Source organism: Schistocerca serialis, chromosome 1, assembly GCF_023864345.2.
Source record: "Schistocerca serialis cubense isolate TAMUIC-IGC-003099 chromosome 1, iqSchSeri2.2, whole genome shotgun sequence".
Taxonomy (NCBI): Eukaryota; Metazoa; Arthropoda; class Insecta; order Orthoptera; family Acrididae; genus Schistocerca; species Schistocerca serialis.
Window position 1 is genome coordinate 812,493,481 of NC_064638.1, and position 20,732 is coordinate 812,514,212.

Below are 20,732 nucleotides of genomic sequence, written 5' to 3' on the forward strand. Positions count from 1 at the left end.
GACCCTGGACGAGCTGTCCAAGGGCATCCAGTAACGCCTGCGTCTGCTGATTCTGCAAGCGATAAAATTCGGACAGTACATCTGGAGAATGTGGCGAAGCCATGACACAATTAAATGTAAGCAATCAGAAAGAACTCTTTTCCCTCGTCGCCAATGTTGTGTCGGTAGCTGGGCCGACACCGTGAAGTTGAGATGGCTGAAAAGGCAAGCTAGACTAACGCAGACGGGCGTGAAGTACTGGAACAGGATACGTAATTAATGTTAGGAAGAAAAGTACGGAGCAGGATTAATACTTAACTTTACTCAATCAATGTGGTACATCGATCTTGACGATACACAGGAGACTTTAAGTACAATCACTGTATGGCTAATGGCGCCTTGCTAGTTCGTAGCCATTAACTTAGCTGATGGCTATTCTGTCTCTCGGCTAATGAGAGAGAAAGGCTTCGTACATCTGGTCGGTAGCTAGGTTCTCGTACAACTGGGGCGAGTGCTCTCTCGTATCACGAGACCTGCCTTGATGGTGGCGCTAGGTCTGCGATTACACAGTGGCGACACGCGGGTCCGACATGTACTAAATGGACCGCGGCCGATTTAAGCTACCACCTAGCAAGTGTGGTGTCTGGCGGTGACACCACACTAACTGTAATACTTATCTTAGAAGATGTGTTGGGGGAAGGGGGTGGGGGTGGGGTGGGGTGGGAAGCAAACCTATGTTTATATCCTTTGCACACACAGAGAAAGCTTTTGACAATGTGGACTGGCTACATTTTTTGAAGAAAAATACAGGGAACAAATCATTATTTATGACTTGTACAAAAATCAGACTGCATTTATAACAGTCAAAGGACTTGAAACAGAAGCGGTAGTCGAGAAAAGTGTGAGACAGGGTCATAGCCTATACCTGATATTATTCGATCAGAACATTAGGAACACTGGAAGGAAACCAAGGAGTAATTTGGAAAGGGAACTGAAGTTCATGAAGAAGGAATAAAAGATTTGCGGTATGACGATGACAATGTATTTTTGTCAAAGATAGCTAAGGATGTAGGAGAGCAGTTGAACAGAGTGGATAGTGTCTTGAAAAAAGATTATAAGATGAGCATCAACAAAAGTAAAAAAATTGTAATGGAATGTAACTGTAATAAACCAGGTGATGTTAAGGAAGTACATTAGGAAATGAGACACCAAAAACAGTAGATGAGTTTTATTATTTGGGAAGCAAAATGACTGATGATGGCTGAAGTAGAGAACATATAAAATGCAGACTGGCAGTATTAAGAAAAGCATTTCTGAAAAAAAAAAAAGATTTTGTTACTATTTAATATAAATTTAAGTGTTGAGACGTCTTTTCTGATGGTGTTTGTTTGCAGTGTAGCTTGTGCAGAAGTAAAACATGAATGGTAGGTAGTTCAGACAAGAAGACAGAAGCTTTTGACGTGTGTTTCTATAAAAGAAGATTAGATGAGTGGATTGACTAATGAAAAGAAATTTGTGGCACAGCTCAACTAAAAGAAGAGATCGTTTGATAGGACACACCATGAGGCATCAACGGATGAAAGGTAAGATGTGTGAGTGTGTAGAGGGGAAGAGGTAGAAACTGTAGTGGGAGACAAAAGTATGAATACAGGAAGCAGATTCAAAAGGATGTAGATTATGGTAGTTATGCAGAGATTAAGAGGCTTGTACAGGATAGACTAGCATGGACAGCTGTATCAAACTACTCTTCACAATGTAAGACCATCACGACCACAACTGCAACCACAACAACAACATCAGTGCATTTGTTTGGTATGTCTCAAACTATTTTGCATAGGTGCAAGACCTGTACAGTAACAGAGTGACCAACTTTGACAAAACTAAACAGCCAAGAACCATGCAGTCTCCACAGTGAGGTTATTTATGTTTTTAACAGCTGACTAAATTCATTGTGTTATTAAAAGAACAAGTTCAATTTATTTTAATCTACAGTACCAATGTTCCAGTTTCTATCAGATGCTAAATATCCAGTGTATTAGTTCATGATTGGTAACGTTATGACCTTTTGTGAAAATTATATTATTTCTCACTAATAAATGAATTATGCTTTAAATCTGCTTTATATTCCTGGTTTAGACGATTATTTATTATGACATTATTATGTACAAATGTATTTCTATGAATACAAGTATCTTTGTCAGTCTAATTTCGAGACAGTGATTGTGATCTAGCCTAATTTTCATTGGTATCTTGAGATGATTCAATCTGTCATCAAAAACATTTGTCATTGGTATCATTAAAATGAAGAGACAGGATATCTGTGCAAAGATAAGAGTCCAGGTTGACTTTAAACTTCTGAGAAAAGAGTGAAGAGCTTTAAGCAGGCTTTTGCGCGGAGCCCATGAAAGTACACTCCTCATGCAAGCAGAGAAGTTGCAGTTCTCCATACAAATGTATGTAGAGTGTTAAGGTGATGTTTGGTGTGCTAACTAAAATTAGTGCATGCTCTTCAAATTTTGGTGCTAAAGGAAAGCACACTAATGTCAGCAACATTCTCTTAGAGGACATAGAAGGCAACAGATTTTTATCATGATTAATTTTCAGTAAATTTAACTGACATAAAGTGTACTTATCAGGGAATCATTGAGTATGAAAGAGATTCACATAAAGAGAATGTGTTTTGTGGTCATTTGTTACAAAAAAGTGTATGGCCCATTCTCTTTTGAGGACAACTCAGTAACTCAAATGAACTACCTCAAAACACTACATAGCATTTTCTTCTATAATGGCAAAAGCACACTAATAGTTTCACTCTTCAACAAGATGGAGCCTCACAATAATAACACACCAATGTATGACAATTTATCAATGACACACTCCCTGTGTGCACATGTTTTGAATTTTTTCATGAAACACCCCTTAAACATAGCTAAAATAAAACCTTACAAATACAGTATGAAAAGTTGTGGTAAATTGTAAATCACTTAGGAGTAAAGTACAGTAGCAGCACTGAGTTGTTGACAGACACATAAATAAGAATGAAAACTTTGCTAGTGTTTGGACATATCTGTTTTCGAGCTAGAGCAGGCCCCCTAACCCCCCCCCCCCCCCCCCCCCACCACCACCACCACTCAAAAATTTCACTAACTTTACACATATGGATACATAGAACACTGGCTGAATACACAATATCAGAACTGCAGTTCTGCAGGTAGTAGACTGGGGTGAAGGGTTGCGTTTGGTGGGGTAGGTGAGGGAAGAAAGGAGGTGGACGCAGGAGGGATTGGGGAGTTCATGCTGTGTACAATGTTAGTGACCTGGAGGAGTGGACAGGGAGGGAATAACAGAACAGAAGAAGGGAGACTGGGGGGAAGAAGGTGGGGTTGCAGGATGAGTGAAGTTTGGGGATTATTGCGCAAGGTGGAGGTGGATGTGGGGGGCAAGGGTAATTGAGGACAGGAAGACTTTAGAAACAAAGAATGAGTTGCAATGGTAACACCCAACTGTATAGCTCAGAAACAGATGCAGGTGGCCCGCATGGTGAAGCAGCCATTGAAATTGAGCATGTTGCACTCATTGTGTGTGGCATTCCTATCCAGTGCACCTGCTCCTCCTCCGTGACACATACTTACCCCATACACATGCTGCCTCCCTTCAAACAGTCAGTCAGTCTTCCCAAATCCAGCCTCCTGCTTCCCACCCCTCTTCAACCCTCACCCCAGTCCACCTGCAGAATTGCAGTCCTGGCACTGTATATTCAGCTAGCACAGTGTTCTCTAGCTTTAAAAAGTACCATATTTGTCCAAAAGCTAGTTAAGTTTTAAGTCTTGTTTATTGCCTGCCTATACTACTTGGTGAGTAGTGCACTTACTTTCATATTATTCAGATGAAACTTTGTGTAATAAAATGTTCTTATTAATTTTTAAGGTCCTGAAGCATCCAGCATATCAAAAAGCAAACTCTGTTTCAATATACCTAAGTTTTGATAAGGAAGTGCAAACAGGAACTTTAGTTGAAGACATACTCAAGAATGGAAAGACATGTTACATACCCAGGTAAGTGCAAATGAGTTTGTTTCTAAAAAAGAATTATTTGCTTAGAAACAAGAATTTAAAAGCAATTCCTTAAAAGATTTCAGAAAGGTATTCCTGAAATGGAGATGATTATACTTCGCTCACTACAAGACTACAACAGTCTACCAGTAAATAAATGGAACATAAAACAGCCCTCACCTGATGACCAAAGAGAGAGTGTTTTTGATAATGGTATGTTTTAGTGCAGTTACCTGTAATTTGTCATATACAATTATGTATACTGTGAGGAATCAAATTCCATTGCATAATGGTTAATTCAAACATAAGTAGTGCTTTCTCCTTTGTTTAGTTTGTGTATTTGTAAAATATGATGCTACATATGTATAATGACATATTTTGAAATAGCTAAAATAGCATGAGAACAGTACTAGATGACAACATTATTTTAGCTGTCAAACTCCAGTGACAGGGTGAGTGGGGTAGCACAGTGGTTAGCACACTGGACGTGAATTCGGGAGAATGATGGTTCAAACCTGCATATGGCCACCCTGATTTAGGTCTTACATGATTTCTATAAATCACTTAAGGCAAATGCCAGGATGGCTCCTTCAAAAGGGCATGGATGCTTTCCTTCTCCATCCATCCCTAATCCAGGCTTGTGCTCTGTCTCTAATAACCTCCTCCTCCTCCAGTGCCAGTATAAACTGGATTGTGGCACGGAGCGATTAGAACACATTTCTGTCCCAACTGGCCAAGTTTCCCCACTTCAAATTTTGTAGAGTAGTAAAACGTTTACAGTCTGCATTTGCCTCCTGGCCTTTGTTTTGGATCAAGGCAGTCTATTTATAGACCAAAACCCTCTTCTCATCACAGATAAACAGAGAACTCACTCCCATAACACAGCTTCTGTCTTTGATGCATACTGTTCTTTCAGCTAAATGAAGGCAGGTTCTTCCACTCTGTTGATCTGGAAACCACCTTGGCTTGGCAACAACTCACATTTTAATGGTTCACTTTTCCAAGCTGTTCTAGAAATTAGGATTAGTTTTCTTTAGAAAATTTGTGTTTAGTTCCATGGTCCTACGTAAGATAATGTTTTGTGATGAATGATTTTTTGAATAATTCAGCAGAATATACCTACCATTTGTTGCCTTTATATGGCGTTTACTTGAATGTGGTATATTCAACACTTCATATTTAAATAGAGAGCACTTAATAGCCAAAAACATCCCCAATACTGCATGGGTACCTGCAATGTTACTAAGGGAAACACAAAGATTTACATATTTTGTCAATTGTTTCAAAGAAAAGAGCAGTAAAATCCTTCCTAGAAAAATCAAATTAATTCTAGATGAGGAGGGAGACTTTTCTCCCTTATACACAGGTACTTCAGTTTGCCCAGCCACAAAATTCTCCAAGTCTGTGCTTCCCCCATGTTTGAAGATGCAGCTTGAAGGAATTACTCCAAAACCTTAATGGACTGAATTTCAGTGCTGTCATTTAGATAGAGTTTTCCCATTCATCTGAATGTCTTTAGACACATTAGAACTGATTAGTTAAAGGTTTCTTGACTCCACAATATTTAACATGCTCAGGCACATTAACATCTATCAGAATATTATTAACAAACAGAAGTTGTAGCCATGCACAGTGTGTTCTCTAGGATGGTTGCTGTTTATGACACACTTTGAGGGAGTGGCCTTGGAATCATTCACTCACAAACTAACCTGTCTCTCTTGATATGATAAGTGGATTACACTTTTGTAATTAGCACAACAGCCTAGATGAACTCAACAAGTTCCTTCAACATCTCTGCTCATGCCATTCTACTATCATCTATACCATAACAGTAGGAAAGAATGGACAGATGATTCAGTAAGAGGCATCAGGTAGGTCACACAGACACAGCAACTACCAAAATCCAACACATACTAACTTGTAGAGCCACACAATTTATTTTCACCATTCTGTACAGCAGAATGTTAAGGTGAAGACCCATTCACAGAACACACATCCTGCCATATTAAGATAGTCTCTGAGTTCCAACATCTAAGGAGTTATTTCATTGTCAAGTTGAACGTGTCTGACTAACTGCACCCAGAAAGTAAGAGAAAAGCCAAAGACTTTACCTATATTACACAGGATAGTTCCCACAAAAAGTCAACAAAATCCTCAAAAGTTGCAGTGGCAAATGTGTGGCATGGTCACTGATCAAAAGAAACAATCTACTTGGCTATGTTAAAGATGACTTACACTTACAAAAAGCTAGGAATCTATAGCAGTCCATTTCAATGTAACTGAATAAAGTAATTCTTCCTGCTGCTGCTTGGTGAGTCGATTTTTTTATCTATCCAATTACATGACAATTAAATGTAATCTGTCATATGCTGGACAAAAAAGTAAAACAGTGGAGACTCATTCTGTGGAACATCCACACCACATTATGCTAATACAAAAGTAAGTCCAGCTGGACCACAGTCTGGAGTGGAAGCAAATGTGGTGAGACTCTCAGGCATTAAGATATAGTCAGCAATGAAGCAGTAAAATTAAGCTGTATGAAAACCTAATCAAAAGGGACATGGAATCCTGATCCAAATTCATTGAAAGAGCAACAACATAGATGTTGTCATCTCAAAACAAACCTGTCAATGCTTCAGCAGCTCTACACGCTGTTCACAGAATACAAATTATTTGTGACTCTGCAAAGGATGGGTATGGATCTCATACAGATCACATATTTCAATGCAGTGGTACAGGGCTGGAAAAACAGTCTTATAAAGAAGTGTCTGGACTGTGTGGACCTCACAAACGATGACAGTGACTCATGAGCAGCCAAGGGCAGCAGTTTGCAGATAAAACATGACAACTGTTATGGATAGGTGTAGAGATCATCTACATCTACATCTATACTCCGCGAGCCACCTTACGGTGTGTGGCGGAGGGTACTTATTGTACCACTATCTGATCCCCCCTTCCCTGTTCCATTCACGAATTGTGCGTGGGAAGAACGACTGCTTGTAAGTCTCCGTATTTGCTCTAATTTCTCGGATCTTTTCGTTGTGATCATTACGCGAGATATATGTGGGCGGTAGTAATATGTTGCCCATCTCTTCCCGGAATGTGCTCTCTCGTAATTTCGATAATAAACCTCTCCGTATTGCGTAACGCCTTTCTTGAAGTGTCCGCCACTGGAGCTTGTTCAGCATCTCCGTAACGCTCTCGCGCTGACTAAATGTCCCCATGACGAATCGCGCTGCTTTTCGCTGGATCATGTCTATCTCTTCTATTAATCCAACCTGGTAAGGGTCCCATACTGATGAGCAATACTCAAGAATCGGACGAACAAGCGTTTTGTAAGCTACTTCTTTCGTCGATGAGTCACATTTTCTTAGAATTCTTCCTATGAATCTCAACCTGGCGCCTGCTTTTCCCACTATTTGTTTTATGTGATCATTCCACTTCAGATCGCTCCGGATAGTAACTCCTAAGTATTTTACGGTCGTTACCGCTTCCAATGATTTACCACCTATGGCATAATCGTACTGGAATGGATTTCTGCCCCTATGTATGCGCATTATATTACATTTATCTACGTTTAGGGAAAGCTGCCAGCTGTCGCACCATGCATTAATCCTCTGCAGGTCCTCCTGGAGTGCGTACGAGTCTTCTGATGTTGCTACTTTCTTGTAGACAACCGTGTCATCTGCAAATAGCCTCACGGAGCTACCGATGTTGTCAACTAAGTCATTTATGTATATTGTAAACAATAAAGGTCCTATCACGCTTCCCTGCGGTACTCCCGAAATTACCTCTACATCTGCAGATTTTGAACCGTTAAGAATGACATGTTGTGTTCTTTCTTCTAGGAAATCCTGAATCCAATCACAAACCTGGTCCGATATTCCGTAAGCTCGTATTTTTTTCACTAAACGTAAGTGCGAAACCGTATCAAATGCCTTCCTGAAGTCCAGGAATACGGCATCAATCTGCTCGCCAGTGTCTACGGCACTGTGAATTTCTTGGGCAAATAGGGCGAGCTGAGTTTCACATGATCTCTGTTTGCGGAATCCATGTTGGTTATGATGAAGGAGATTTGTATTATCTAAGAACGTCATAATACGAGAACACAAAACATGTTCCATTATTCTACAACAGATTGACGTAAGCGAAATAGGCCTATAATTATTCGCATCTGATTTATGACCCTTCTTGAAAATGGGAACGACCTGCGCTTTCTTCCAGTCGCTAGGTACTTTACGTTCTTCCAGCGATCTACGATAAATTGCTGATAGAAAGGGGGCAAGTTCTTTAGCATAATCACTGTAGAATCTTAAGGGTATCTCGTCTGGTCCGGATGCTTTTCCGCTACTAAGTGATAGCAGTTGTTTTTCAATTCCGATATCGTTTATTTCAATATTTTCCATTTTGGCGTCCGTGCGATGGCTGAAGTTAGGGACCGTGTTACGATTTTCCGCAGTGAAACAGTTTCGGAACACTGAATTCAGTATTTCTGCCTTTCTTCGGTCGTCCTCTGTTTCGGTGCCATCGTGGTCAACGAGTGACTGAATAGGGGATTTAGATCCGCTTACCGATTTTACATATGACCAAAACTTTTTAGGGTTCTTGTTTAGATTGTTTGCCAATGTTTTATGTTCGAATTCGTTGAATGCTTCTCTCATTGCTCTCTTTACGCTCTATTTCGCTTCGTTCAGCTTTTCCTTATCAGCTATGATTCGACTACTCTTAAACCTATGATGAAGCTTTCTTTGTTTCCGTAGTACCTTTCGTACATGATTGTTATACCACGGTGGATCTTTCCCCTCGCTTTGGACCTTAGTCGGTACGAACTTATCTAAGGCGTACTGGACGATGTTTCTGAATTTTTTCCATTTTTGTTCCACATCCTCTTCCTCAGAAATGAACGTTTGATGGTGGTCACTCAGATATTCTGCGATTTGTGCCCTATCACTCTTGTTAAGCAAATATATTTTCCTTCCTTTCTTGGCATTTCTTATTACACTTGTAGTCATTGATGCAACCACTGACTTATGATCACTGATACCCTCTTCTACATTCACGGAGTCGAAAAGTTCCGGTCTATTTGTTGCTATGAGGTCTAAAACGTTAGCTTCACGAGTTGGTTCTCTAACTATCTGCTCGAAGTAATTCTCGGACAAGGCAGTCAGGATAATGTCACAAGAGTCTCTGTCCCTGGCTCCAGTTCTGATTGTGTGACTATCCCATTCTATACCTGGTAGATTGAAGTCTCCCCCTATTACAATAGTATGATCACGAAACTTCTTCACGACGTTCTGCAGGTTCTCTCTGAGGCGCTCAACTACTACGGTTGCTGATGCAGGTGGTCTATAGAAGCATCCGACTATCATATCTGACCCACCTTTGATACTTAACTTAACCCAGATTATTTCACATTCGCATTCGCTAATAACTTCACTGGATATTATTGAATTCTTTACTGCTATAAATACTCCTCCACCATTGGCGTTTATCCTATCCTTGCGGTATATATTCCATTCTGTGTCTAGGATTTCGTTACTGTTCACTTCCGGTTTTAACCAACTTTCCGTTCCTAATACTATATGCGCACTATTTCCTTCAATAAGAGATACTAATTCAGGAACCTTACCCTGGATACTCCTGCAGTTTACCAATATTACGTTAACTTTTCCTGTTTTTGGTCTCTGAGGACGGACGTTCTTTATCAACGATGATAATGTCCTCTCTGGTAAGCCGTCAGGTATTTTATCGTTTCGCCCAAGGGGGGGTCCCTCTAACCTAAAAAACCCCCGTGTGCACGCCACACGTACTCTGCTACCCTAGTAGCTGCTTCCGGTGTGTAGTGCATGCCTGACCTGTCTAGGGGGGCCCTACAGTTCTCCACCCAATAACGGAGGTCGATGAATTTGCAACCATTATAGTCGCAGAGCGTCTGAGCCTCTGGTTTAGACCCTCCACACGGCTCCAAACCAGAGGACCGCGATCGACTCTGGGCACTATGCTGCAGATATTAAGCTCAGCTTGCACTCCGCGTGCGATGCTGGTTGTCTTCACCAAATCAGCCAGCCGCCGGAAGGAACCAAGGATGGCCTCAGAACCCAAGCGGCAGGCGTCATTCGTTCCGACATGTGCTACTATCTGCAGCCGGTCACACCCAGTGCGTTCAATAGCTGCCGGAAGGGCCTCCTCCACATTACGGACAAGACCCCCCGGCAAGCACACCGAGTGCACACTGGCATTCTTCCCCGACCTACCCGCTATTTTCCTGAGGGGCTCCATAACCCGCCTAACGTTGGAGCTCCCTATAACTAATAGGCCCGCCCTCTGTGACTGTCGGGACCTTGCCGGAGAATCGGCCACTGGCCCAACAGGCGAGGCATCCTGTGGTGGCTCGGAAACGATGTCATCACCACTAGGAAGCACCCCATACCTGTTGGAAAGGGGTAAGGCAGCTGCCACGCGGCCAGATCCCACCTTCGCCTTTCGGCCAGGCACGCGCGAGCCCACCACTGTCTGCCATTCACCCTGGAGTGATGGCTGACTGGTAAGATGCTCACTGCCGGAAGACGCAGCGACATCAGGGGTTCCATGTGATTCCAAGGCCACCGAAGTAGGCATAGGTCTCACCACAGTTGCCCCAACGCCACTACGAGCCGACGCCTGCGCCTCGAGCTCGATGAGCCTAACAGACAAAGCCTCCACCTGCCCCCGAAGAGTGGCCAATTCTCCTTGCGTCCGCTCACAACAACCACAGTCCCTACACATGACTATGTTTACCCTACTCTATACGGTGACAAATTCCCAAGATAATCTTCTGATGAGCTACTCTGATAATCAAGAAACACTCACTGAAATACGAGACGCGAAAACTACGCTAGGTTTTCCCAGAAAAACTATTTAAAAGCTAAGCGCAGCAAATAAGTACAAAAACACTTTATACAAACAGTACTCGCTGCTGCTGGTGCTCTCGCTCTGGCTGTCACAAGACAACTGCGTATTCAAGTGACTAGTGGCTAACGGCCGCGAAACAAATAAAAGACGGTTTTAGGGCGCTTTCTGTTCCAAACGATCAAGAAAACACTAAGAAATCTAACACGAAAACCACGTAAAGTTTTATCAAGAACTGTTAGTTACTATGCAGAGCAGATAAACACAAATAGAATCCCTTCCTTAGTGGAAGGTCGTAAACAAAATGCAAAATAAACGCTTTATACAAACAGTACTCGCTGCTGCTGGTGCTCTCGCTCTGGCTGTCACAAGACAACTGCTGATTCAAGTGGCTAGTGGCTAACGGCCGCGAAACAAACAAAAGACGGTTTTAGGGCGCTTTCTGTTCTAAACGATCAAGAAAACACTAAGAAATCTAACACGAAAACTACGTAAAGTTTTATCAAGAACTGTTAGTTACTATGCAGAGCAGATAAACACAAATAGAATCCCTTCCTTAGTGGAAGGTCGTAAACAAAATGCAAAATAAACGCTTTATACAAACAGTACTTGCTGCTGCTGGTGCTCTCGCTCTGGCTGTCACAAGACAACTCATATGCAAAGAGAGGAACGGCTCCCTAAAAAGTCGAAGCTGGACTGCTGTAATTGCTACAGTCTCATCCAAAATGTTCTGCTGCAGTTATTGAAGACTACAAGGCTTGTTGTGATACACCTCAGACTTTGAGAACTCCCCACACAAGGTAATTACACACTGACCAGAATCAAAATGACAGTGGACTCATTTAACATTACCAAAGAAACCGAAGTCCAAGAAAACAATTTCAGCCCTAAAATCGTGCACTATACTTGGGTCAAAATAACAAAGTGACTGACAGCTTGTTGTTTATAGGATGATTGTTGTGACTTGTTCTTATATGCTTCATTTGTCTGTCCAGTATGTTCGTTTTTCAGAATGTGTGAAGATAGCTGTGAAGTTGTGTAAAAAAGTGTTAAGATTATTATTACCCTACAAAGCAAACTCAACACTTTACTTTAATGGGCAACATAGGAATGTAGTCAGTATGGAGCCTCACAGCTGATGTTATGGGAGCCATATTGCCCTTGCATGAAACAGCAAACCAGCATTTCCCCCTTCCATGTCCAACTGCCAATCACATTATTCTGATCCAGATATAGGTCCTGGAATAGGCGTACAGGGAGAGATGGGGAGGGGGCTAAGGGGAGGAGTAACTTTTTTTGTGTCAAGGAAACACAATTCTGATGCACATTGTGAGACTGCAACCAAACTGTGTAAAACAATCGAAAACAAAAGGTGTGGCATGCTCAGAAACTGACATTTGTGCTTGCACACCAAATAGCACATTTTTATGAGAATAGAATTCAGATGTATGTTGTTTGTTATGGTGTATTCACATTGGTGTATATTATGTTGGAAAAGCAGGTTCAACTATTGGGTTCCAGGTATATATACAGTCCTTAATTAAAAAGCACACCTTATACAACAGCTTTTACACAATACCAGTAAAAAAATTTACCTGCCAGGTATACAATAACAGGGAGAATCCATAAGCATGATCATCAAAGATCTTACTGTGCAAGAACAGTCAAATTGTCAAAAGTTGTGGATCATTTCACAATCAGTATCCAGTTTTTATATTCTTCAAGAACCCCTTATTGGGCCAGTATGATAGTGACAAGTGACAGGAAGCATAGGATAAAACAATAACCTCAGTGTAACACAAATGGTAATGATAAAGGAGCAAGAATATCATTTCCCGCCAACTCTACAGAAACTGAATAACAGACAATCATGACATGGAGACGTACTGATCAAAAATATTGAGTAAGTGGGCACATGAATGCATCTGCAAACCACAGACTGATTTTGTTAGCCAAAAATATCTGAACCCACATACTACATCAACTCTTTACTCAAAACATGTGTTTTAAAGTTCCAATTAAGATATTAAAAGGTGAAAACAAATTCATTCCTATACTCTCAGAAACACATAAACAGATATAATACAAGGCTACTGACATGTGACATTACCATTGTTTTACATTTTGGTCATTTGATATTGTTAACACAATGGTAGCTCAGAAACTGGTGGAGTAATTTGTTTACCACGAGTGCTTAAAGAAATGGTTAGCATGAGTGCTTAAAGAAATGGTGCTATTAATAAAATTGATATTTCATGTAATGGTCTTTGTTGGAAGATTTTTTACAGTTTTTGTCACACCAATATCTCAAAAAATCTTCATTCATCAGTTATCTTCAAGCAAGATTTACAATTGATACGCAACAAATTTTATGAAGGCCAACCAAACCTAGTTGATGTTTGCAACATGACTGATGAGGATCAGTGTGTGACATATTCTCAGATACAGACATCCTTAGGCATATCACAGAAGTCCTTGAAGATACCAAGAATATACTGAGAAAATTCCTCTACTCTTCAACATGACACTGCCAGTTGGCACACAGCACATAAACTAATTGATTAATTTGATGTTTTTCTCCACCAAATAATGTCTCATTGCCTGTATTCACCTGACTTATTCTTTACTCCTTTTTGTTCTCCTACATCAAACAAAAACTATGGACACAAGTTTCATCACCTCAACCAACATCAGAATGAAATAAATGTTGAGCATAATTTGTTCAAACACATCCAAAAAAAATATAAATTTAAAAGGTGTTTATTTTAAGCAACAGGAAAACGAAATCTAGCGTAAATATATTTTTATTTCATTGATTTTGTGAGAATTTAAAAGGCAGTCCTCGTAAATAAAACAAAGTGAGAGTGTAAAAGGTAGGGGATTCTTATTTGGTATCCACATTGTCAGAGTTCAGCCATCCTTGTACATTGGCAACATCCAGTTGGATAGATTTGTTCTGTCATATTGCTAGCATTAAAGTGCATAAGTTTTTTCTGTCATACTGATAAGTTTACAAGTGTAAAGTTGTTTACTCCAACAGATAAGCTCAGTATAGATATATCATACTGAAATAATTCTTGATTTCTACTACATTTTCCTTATTCAGTCATTGAAATTAACAAAATATGATTACAGGTACTTTGGACTTAGTTCTGGCTCCTGGGCAGGCGTTCACCAAAGATGGAGTCAGATTAGGAAGAGGAAAAGGCTATTATGATAAGTTTTTAGCCAAGTGTTTCAAGAAACTGGAGAAACGCCCTACAATATTAGGACTAGCATTTAAAGAACAAATTGTACCTGAAATTCCACAGACTGAGACTGATGTTGTTCTCGATGAAGTTCTCTTTGAAGACAAATGATATTTTCTGTCTCAACAGTACTTTTCTGCTCTTAGAAGGAAGATGTAGAATAATGTGATTCAACTAATGTTTCCATACTGCAATAAACACATATTTTATTATTTTTCCAAAGAAAATATTCTCTCTTTACATTATTACTGGATACAGATGTGAAAAGGTCACTATAATAGTTGCTTACTTATAATATGTGCCAGTTTTAAGCAAGGATTTTTCTCCCAGTAAGTGACAAAACTGGTCAATTTATAATGTATTTAGAAATACTTGAGTAATCAGGTGGTAAATATTCATACCAATGCACAAGGAGAAAAAAATTATTGCATGGTAGTTTCAGTGGTATATATATTTACAAGTGTTATTTAAAGGGTTAAAGTGAAGGACAACAATGATCTTACCATTCTTTCTTACTTCTTATAATTTTGAAACTTTAAATAGCTACTGCAGCCTGCTTTCGACACACATCATCACCAGAAATTATATATACAAACAAGTGAGTCAATACCCTTCATAGATGGAAAATACATATTTATCAAAATCCCAAGACAGCTGTCTCCATAGATCTCTTTTTCCATTAAGGAAAAATACTCTGTTTCAATCAATAAGCTGCATCTGCTTGCCACTAATAAAATTTTTATGTGGGTCAATTTTTTTAAAATGAGAGACATGCCTCGATAACTGACCCAGAAAGAGCATTGCTCTTCAAAGACATGGAAACTATGTTTGATTCCTGTTCTGGCACACACTTTTAATCTACCGGGAAATTTCAAGTCAGTAGACAATAATAATACTCCAATGTTATGGTTATTACAAAACTGAGATTTGTTTGGAGACTTGTTAAAGACTTTCTTGTTAACTTTCATCGCAGGATCCCCAGTTGACATTCTCTTAATTTTTTTCTGACACTTTAACTGTACAAACGAACATCAGTTAAAGATCTTGAGATAAACATCAACTGGCAATAACATGAACTACATTTTCCATCAGTGCTTTGTAAAATGTGATAACAACATTAGATAAGGAAACACTTCCTAATATTTTGCAAAATTATATTTATTTGGTAATAAACTTGCTTTTGGTGATAACCTGAAGCTGACCTAAGAAGCCGAAATCTAGTTCATGAGTGCAATTTTTCAGAATATTAGGAAGTGTTCCTTTGTTTAACATTAGCTCGCAATATTCCATTATGATTTCCCATTGGAATGGAATCATCCAAAATCACACCAGTAATACAGGGTGTGTCAAAAAGTACCACCCAATTTTAAAAAAATCATAATTATTATGTTGTTTGAGATATGTGCATGAACACTGTATTGTTGGAAAGAGCAAACTCTCAAGTTTTCCATGGTTCCACATGAAGTTGTATAACATGAAAGGGACTCTCCAAAATTTACTGTGTTTTGTGCAGCTTCACAGGAAAAGGGTGTATGGTCCATTTTTCTTTGCTGAGCACACTGTTACAGGAAGCACATATCTCGATATGGTTGAGAACTTTCTCTTCCCTCAGTTGGAGACTGCTTCAAACAACTTCATCTACCAACAGGATGGGGCACTGCCCCACTGGCATCTGGAAGTGCGGGAATTTTTAAATCAAAGGATAACTGGTCAATGGATCGGTCGCACTGGACCAAGTGATTCAGCCTTACATTACTAGACTCCAAGGTTACCAGATCTGGCTGTATGTGATTATATCTTGTGGGGGTTTATAAAAGACTGTTTATGTGCCTCCATTACCAACAACAGCAAATGAACTGAGACATCGCATAACAGCACTGTGGAAGCTGTAACTCAAGATACACTCGCTGCAGTGTGGGAACAACTTGAATATTGCACTGTCATATGCTGTGCCTCTCAAGGTGGGCGTATTGAACACCTATGAAAAGGTATGAAAAAAAAAACTTTTTTGAGTTTCCCATTCATCAAAAAAACAAAATTCATTGTATATGTTTATTAGTTTCAGAAATACAGACATGCAAAATCGGCATACTGGGTGTATCAAAAAGAATCATCTGATTTGGATGATTGTTTTTGATACACCCAGTATATTAGATTCACAGGTAGTGACATAATGCTACAAATAGAAATGCGTCAAATACTTCTGATTTGCAATTTTTTTTAAACTGAGCTAGTATTTTTGTGTCATAAAAATCATGTCTGGTTTTTTGTGAACAATATTTAGTTTTCTTTACATGTATTATTTAATGTACGATATTTTACCTGCGTGCAAATGTGGCACCATACTGTAAAAACGTTAACAAGAAGAACTCACTTGATGTTCAAGTAAAATAATATAATTTACCATCAACAATTCAGTGCAAGCATCAGATGTCATGACAGATATCTGACCATTAGTTGAACATTATAGGAGGTAAAAAGACAACTGTCTCACTTTTAATACCAGCTCAGTGAGTTCAGCCAATAAGAATGCCTATTGTGCAAATTATAAAGGGTGATTTTTCTCAATGGGGGCAAACTGCACAAAACAGCCCCTTAGAAGATAAGAAGCAAGAAAGGTTACATGTACATGGAAATGAAGTCCCATACTGCTTGACAGAGCGTGGGGGAATGATGCGGGAGACTCGCACCGCTGTACTAGGCAAGGTCCTAATGGAGGTGGTTTGCCATTGCCTTCCTCCAACCGTAATGGGGACGAATGATGATGATGAAGATGACACAACACCACCCAATTATCTCGGGGCAGATGAAAATCCCTGACCCCGCCAGGAATCAAACCCAGGACCCCGTGCTTGGAAGCGAGAACACTACCACAAGCTGTGGACTTACATGGACATACAGCCAAAAATTAATTCTTCATGCCTGTACAGCGCAAATCAGTGCACACCATACTGTGATGAGACCACCATTACACAAACTGTTCAATGCGATATCCATAGGCCTCTTAAGCACGTGTGAACACAATTCCGCAGTGACTGGTCCAGGATTGTTCTGCGTACACAACTTCTTCCAGGTGCCCCCACAGGAAGAGATCTAAAAGGCTGAGAACCAGTGATAGGGCAGGCCATGCAACTAGACTAGCTCATCCATTCCATCAGCGACAGTAGATGTTGCCAAGATGTCTCTGCATGGAAATGTGGAAGTGAGTTGGGGCACTATCACGTGGTAGCCATATTGCCTTTTGTACCACCAAAGTCAAGTCTTCTAGCAGCAGAGGCAGTGTCACTCACAGGTAGTGCAAATATGCCTCATCTGTGAGGCATTGTGGAAGAATGATTGGTCCTACGTGACAGTCACCAACAATCCTCACCCACACATTGACAGTGAACGGGTTTTAATGGTTCACTGTCAGTATACCACTGGGTTTTCCATAGCCCACAGGTGATGTGAAGGTTGCCAACACTGCCTCTCATGAAGTCGCCTCATTTGTGAATAGTGTGGATGACAGAAATCCCAGCACCATGGTGGTCTGTGTAATGAACTGACAACAAAACAGTCACTGTGAAGGCAAGTCCATAGATAAGAAAGCATGCACACATTTAAGTGATATAGATAGTGGCAACTGTCATGCAGAATGTTCTATATGGCTGGCCATCTTACCCCAAGCTGGTGGGCCATCAACCTTGTGCTCATACTTGTGTCATATTCTATAATGTTCAATGCCTGTTCCTACAAAGCTTGCATATGTCCAGGCGCTTCCTCTGATGGTTACCCATTCTCGTAAAGGAGCCTGCCTCACACAAACAATTGCTGCAAGAAGTTTATGATATGGTTGCTGTCAGCAGGGATACTTCAGTCTTGCTGCCATTTGCGTGTCCATATGTAAAGACCTGATTGGCCTGTTCCTGACTAGTGTACTGGGCCACCTGTACAGTACACTACAGTACTACATGACACATGTTCCCACCAACTATTTGGATGAACTTGGGTGAAATGTGTCAAGTCAAGCAAGCGGATCTCTCTAAGTTGTTGGTGTTGAGTAGGATACTATTGTGGCCAAATGAAGATTCAGATATCTTAACTTCATTAGGAGTATACAGAAGATGCTTCAGTTCTGGTAAACTGCTAAGTTTAGTTAGAAGTTAAAAAAATAGCAGTTTAATTAGAAGTTAAAAATAGTCCCTACTGTTATATCTCAGACATCTTTGTCACCCAAGACCTGAAACAGCCAGCTGAATGTTATAGCTCCTATGTGAACACACAACCCAACACCACCACAAGCAAGTACAATATAGAACTGTCTCCCATGGAACACCTAGAAGGGCTGAAGTCTTAGAGTGGTTCCATGGTCTCTTGCAGTACATGAATGAATGGAAGGGGAAAGAGGTGGACATTCTCTTATGGCCAATAGACACTTCTACCACATCAAGGAACTGACAGTCTATAGTACCTGGGCCTTAAAAGAAAATGGTGTGAAGCATCAGGGATCAAGGTGACCCTTCTGGCCATACTAATTTAGTACAACTATATGCCACCAGAAAATCTCAATATAATTGTTCCAATGAATCAATCTACCTTTGAGATACTTAAAAATCCAAGATATGACAAATGGTGGGATGTTAGTTTAGAACTATATAAATGCAAAATTAATGAACTTGACTTACAAGGTATTGAAGAAATGTTAACATCAGCTGGTGAAAGTAACGCTTTTTATAGTAGTTTAACCCTTTAACTGCTCTGGACGTGTTAATGCGCGCGCCTTTGTACCTGTCCCTGTGTGCTCTGAACGTGTTTACGCGCGCCACCAATCCTTCTACCTGGTACTCTGAACGTGTCTACATGTAGGTAGAAGGACTGGTGGTACGTGTAAACACATTCAGAGCAGTTAAAGGGTTAAATGAAATTTGGAACTATTACTATACTCTTTTTGATAGCTTAACATGGTTGAATAAAATTCTTCTTTTTCAGTTTAAAGATAACACTGATGTTTCTTAATAATTTAGTTCTGTGGTTCAATAAAAATGCTTGGAATAAATGGATGTCAAAAGTGGAGTTTCTGATAACAGATTCAACAGAAAGTTAAATGCTTTAATTATCATTGGACTAACAATAATGGAAAAACTGTTTTTTTTTTTTTTTTTTATTGTTTCATCAACTTAGCAATAAATGTTGGACATATTAACCAGTACGATAATAAACAAATCAGTTTGTGCTCCGAGATGCTGTAAACAGAAGGATTATACTCGATAATGAAATTTCAGTGGAAGATGGTGCTATAGAGGATTTTAAATGTGTTGCTTCTTCAGTCTCTTACTTAATACTGATGTGGTAAAAGGCGATTTTGGAATTAGAAATAAAAAAATGCATTTATTAAAACCTTGTTTTATTTATCAGTCCCAATCCATATTTAGAATAAATGTTATAAAAATTAGTTATTTGTTTTTGGAATGGTATATTATATATCATACTGGTTACTGAACATAGTTGAATGACTGCCTCTGACTAGACCAAGTACTGTTTCTGAGCTATTCACATTACTAATATGCTCTTGGCTAGTGTTCCTTGTCAATCACAGTACACAGTACATTCTGCAGTTGTTTCAACAACATCATAGTATCTGTAAATGAAGTTTCATTTGGAGCAGTTAATGTGGATAAGGAGTACGTAGGATTGATGCCAACACATACACTCGACTGCAAAGATGGGTCACTGTTATTTCTATTTCCTAGATTTTATGTGTCAGGTTTCCCTATGAGATCAGTGTAACTTCCAACACTTGTAACAGTTTCAGTTGCTAAGGCAGATTCTGTAGCAGTTAATACAGATGCTGGGTTTATACCAAAATTTAACCTACCCACATGTGGATTAATATAAGGTCCTTGTTTATTCAAGTATGTAATGTGTATTTGATTTTCTAATACAGCTGGAAAAATAATATTAAGCAATGGGTATGGATTACATACTAAATCAAGTTACGGAGAGTACTCAGAATGAATAATAGAACTATATGTCATTACATCAGTGTCAATTTCTGAGACAACTCTGTAATCATCTCCAACACCATGTGTGTGTGTTATTAGTTCCAGCATGATTAATGAAAGAGTATTAAAATTTTCTATTAAAATGAAGACCTGTTTTATACTTTTCAACATTTGCTGAGAAGCTGTTATGTGTATTATTAAATCCATACCAAGTATTCACATATAACCTACTAATGCTGTACCTCATTCTTTACTAATAACAGTTGTTACCACAATATTAGTAGCTTCAAATGCAACAGCCTGAAGACTAATCCTTGGCATTTGTAAATTCAAACCAATGTCTGTTACCAAATTTTTATTTTGATCCAGTGTTGCAAGATTTCAAAATGAGGAATTTGTGGGGAATGCTATATGTGAGTTATGTGCCCTAGCATCCCCTCTACTGGCACCCCACTGGTAATAAATCAAATGGAGAAGATGACATATACAAAAATGGTCGAGCAAAAAGTATTTCAGCTAGTGGTCACCATTACTACGAAATCACCATTACTACGAAATCACCATTACTACGAAATCACCATCTA

General features: G+C 39.6%; 1 protein-coding gene across 1 annotated transcript in view; it reads left to right on the forward strand.

The window, feature by feature from the left end:
- The window catches only part of LOC126484210 (5-formyltetrahydrofolate cyclo-ligase), a 90,401-nt gene extending 76,007 nt beyond the window's left edge, over positions 1-14,394 (forward strand). Inside the window, exons 2-4 of the mRNA XM_050107627.1 lie at positions 3,907-4,034; positions 4,111-4,244; positions 14,055-14,394. Coding sequence (XP_049963584.1) covers positions 3,907-4,034; positions 4,111-4,244; positions 14,055-14,278 — 486 coding nt within the window. The 3' untranslated portion in view covers positions 14,279-14,394. The remainder of the gene's footprint in view (positions 1-3,906; positions 4,035-4,110; positions 4,245-14,054) is intronic.
- Positions 14,395-20,732: the final 6,338 nt, after the last annotated feature.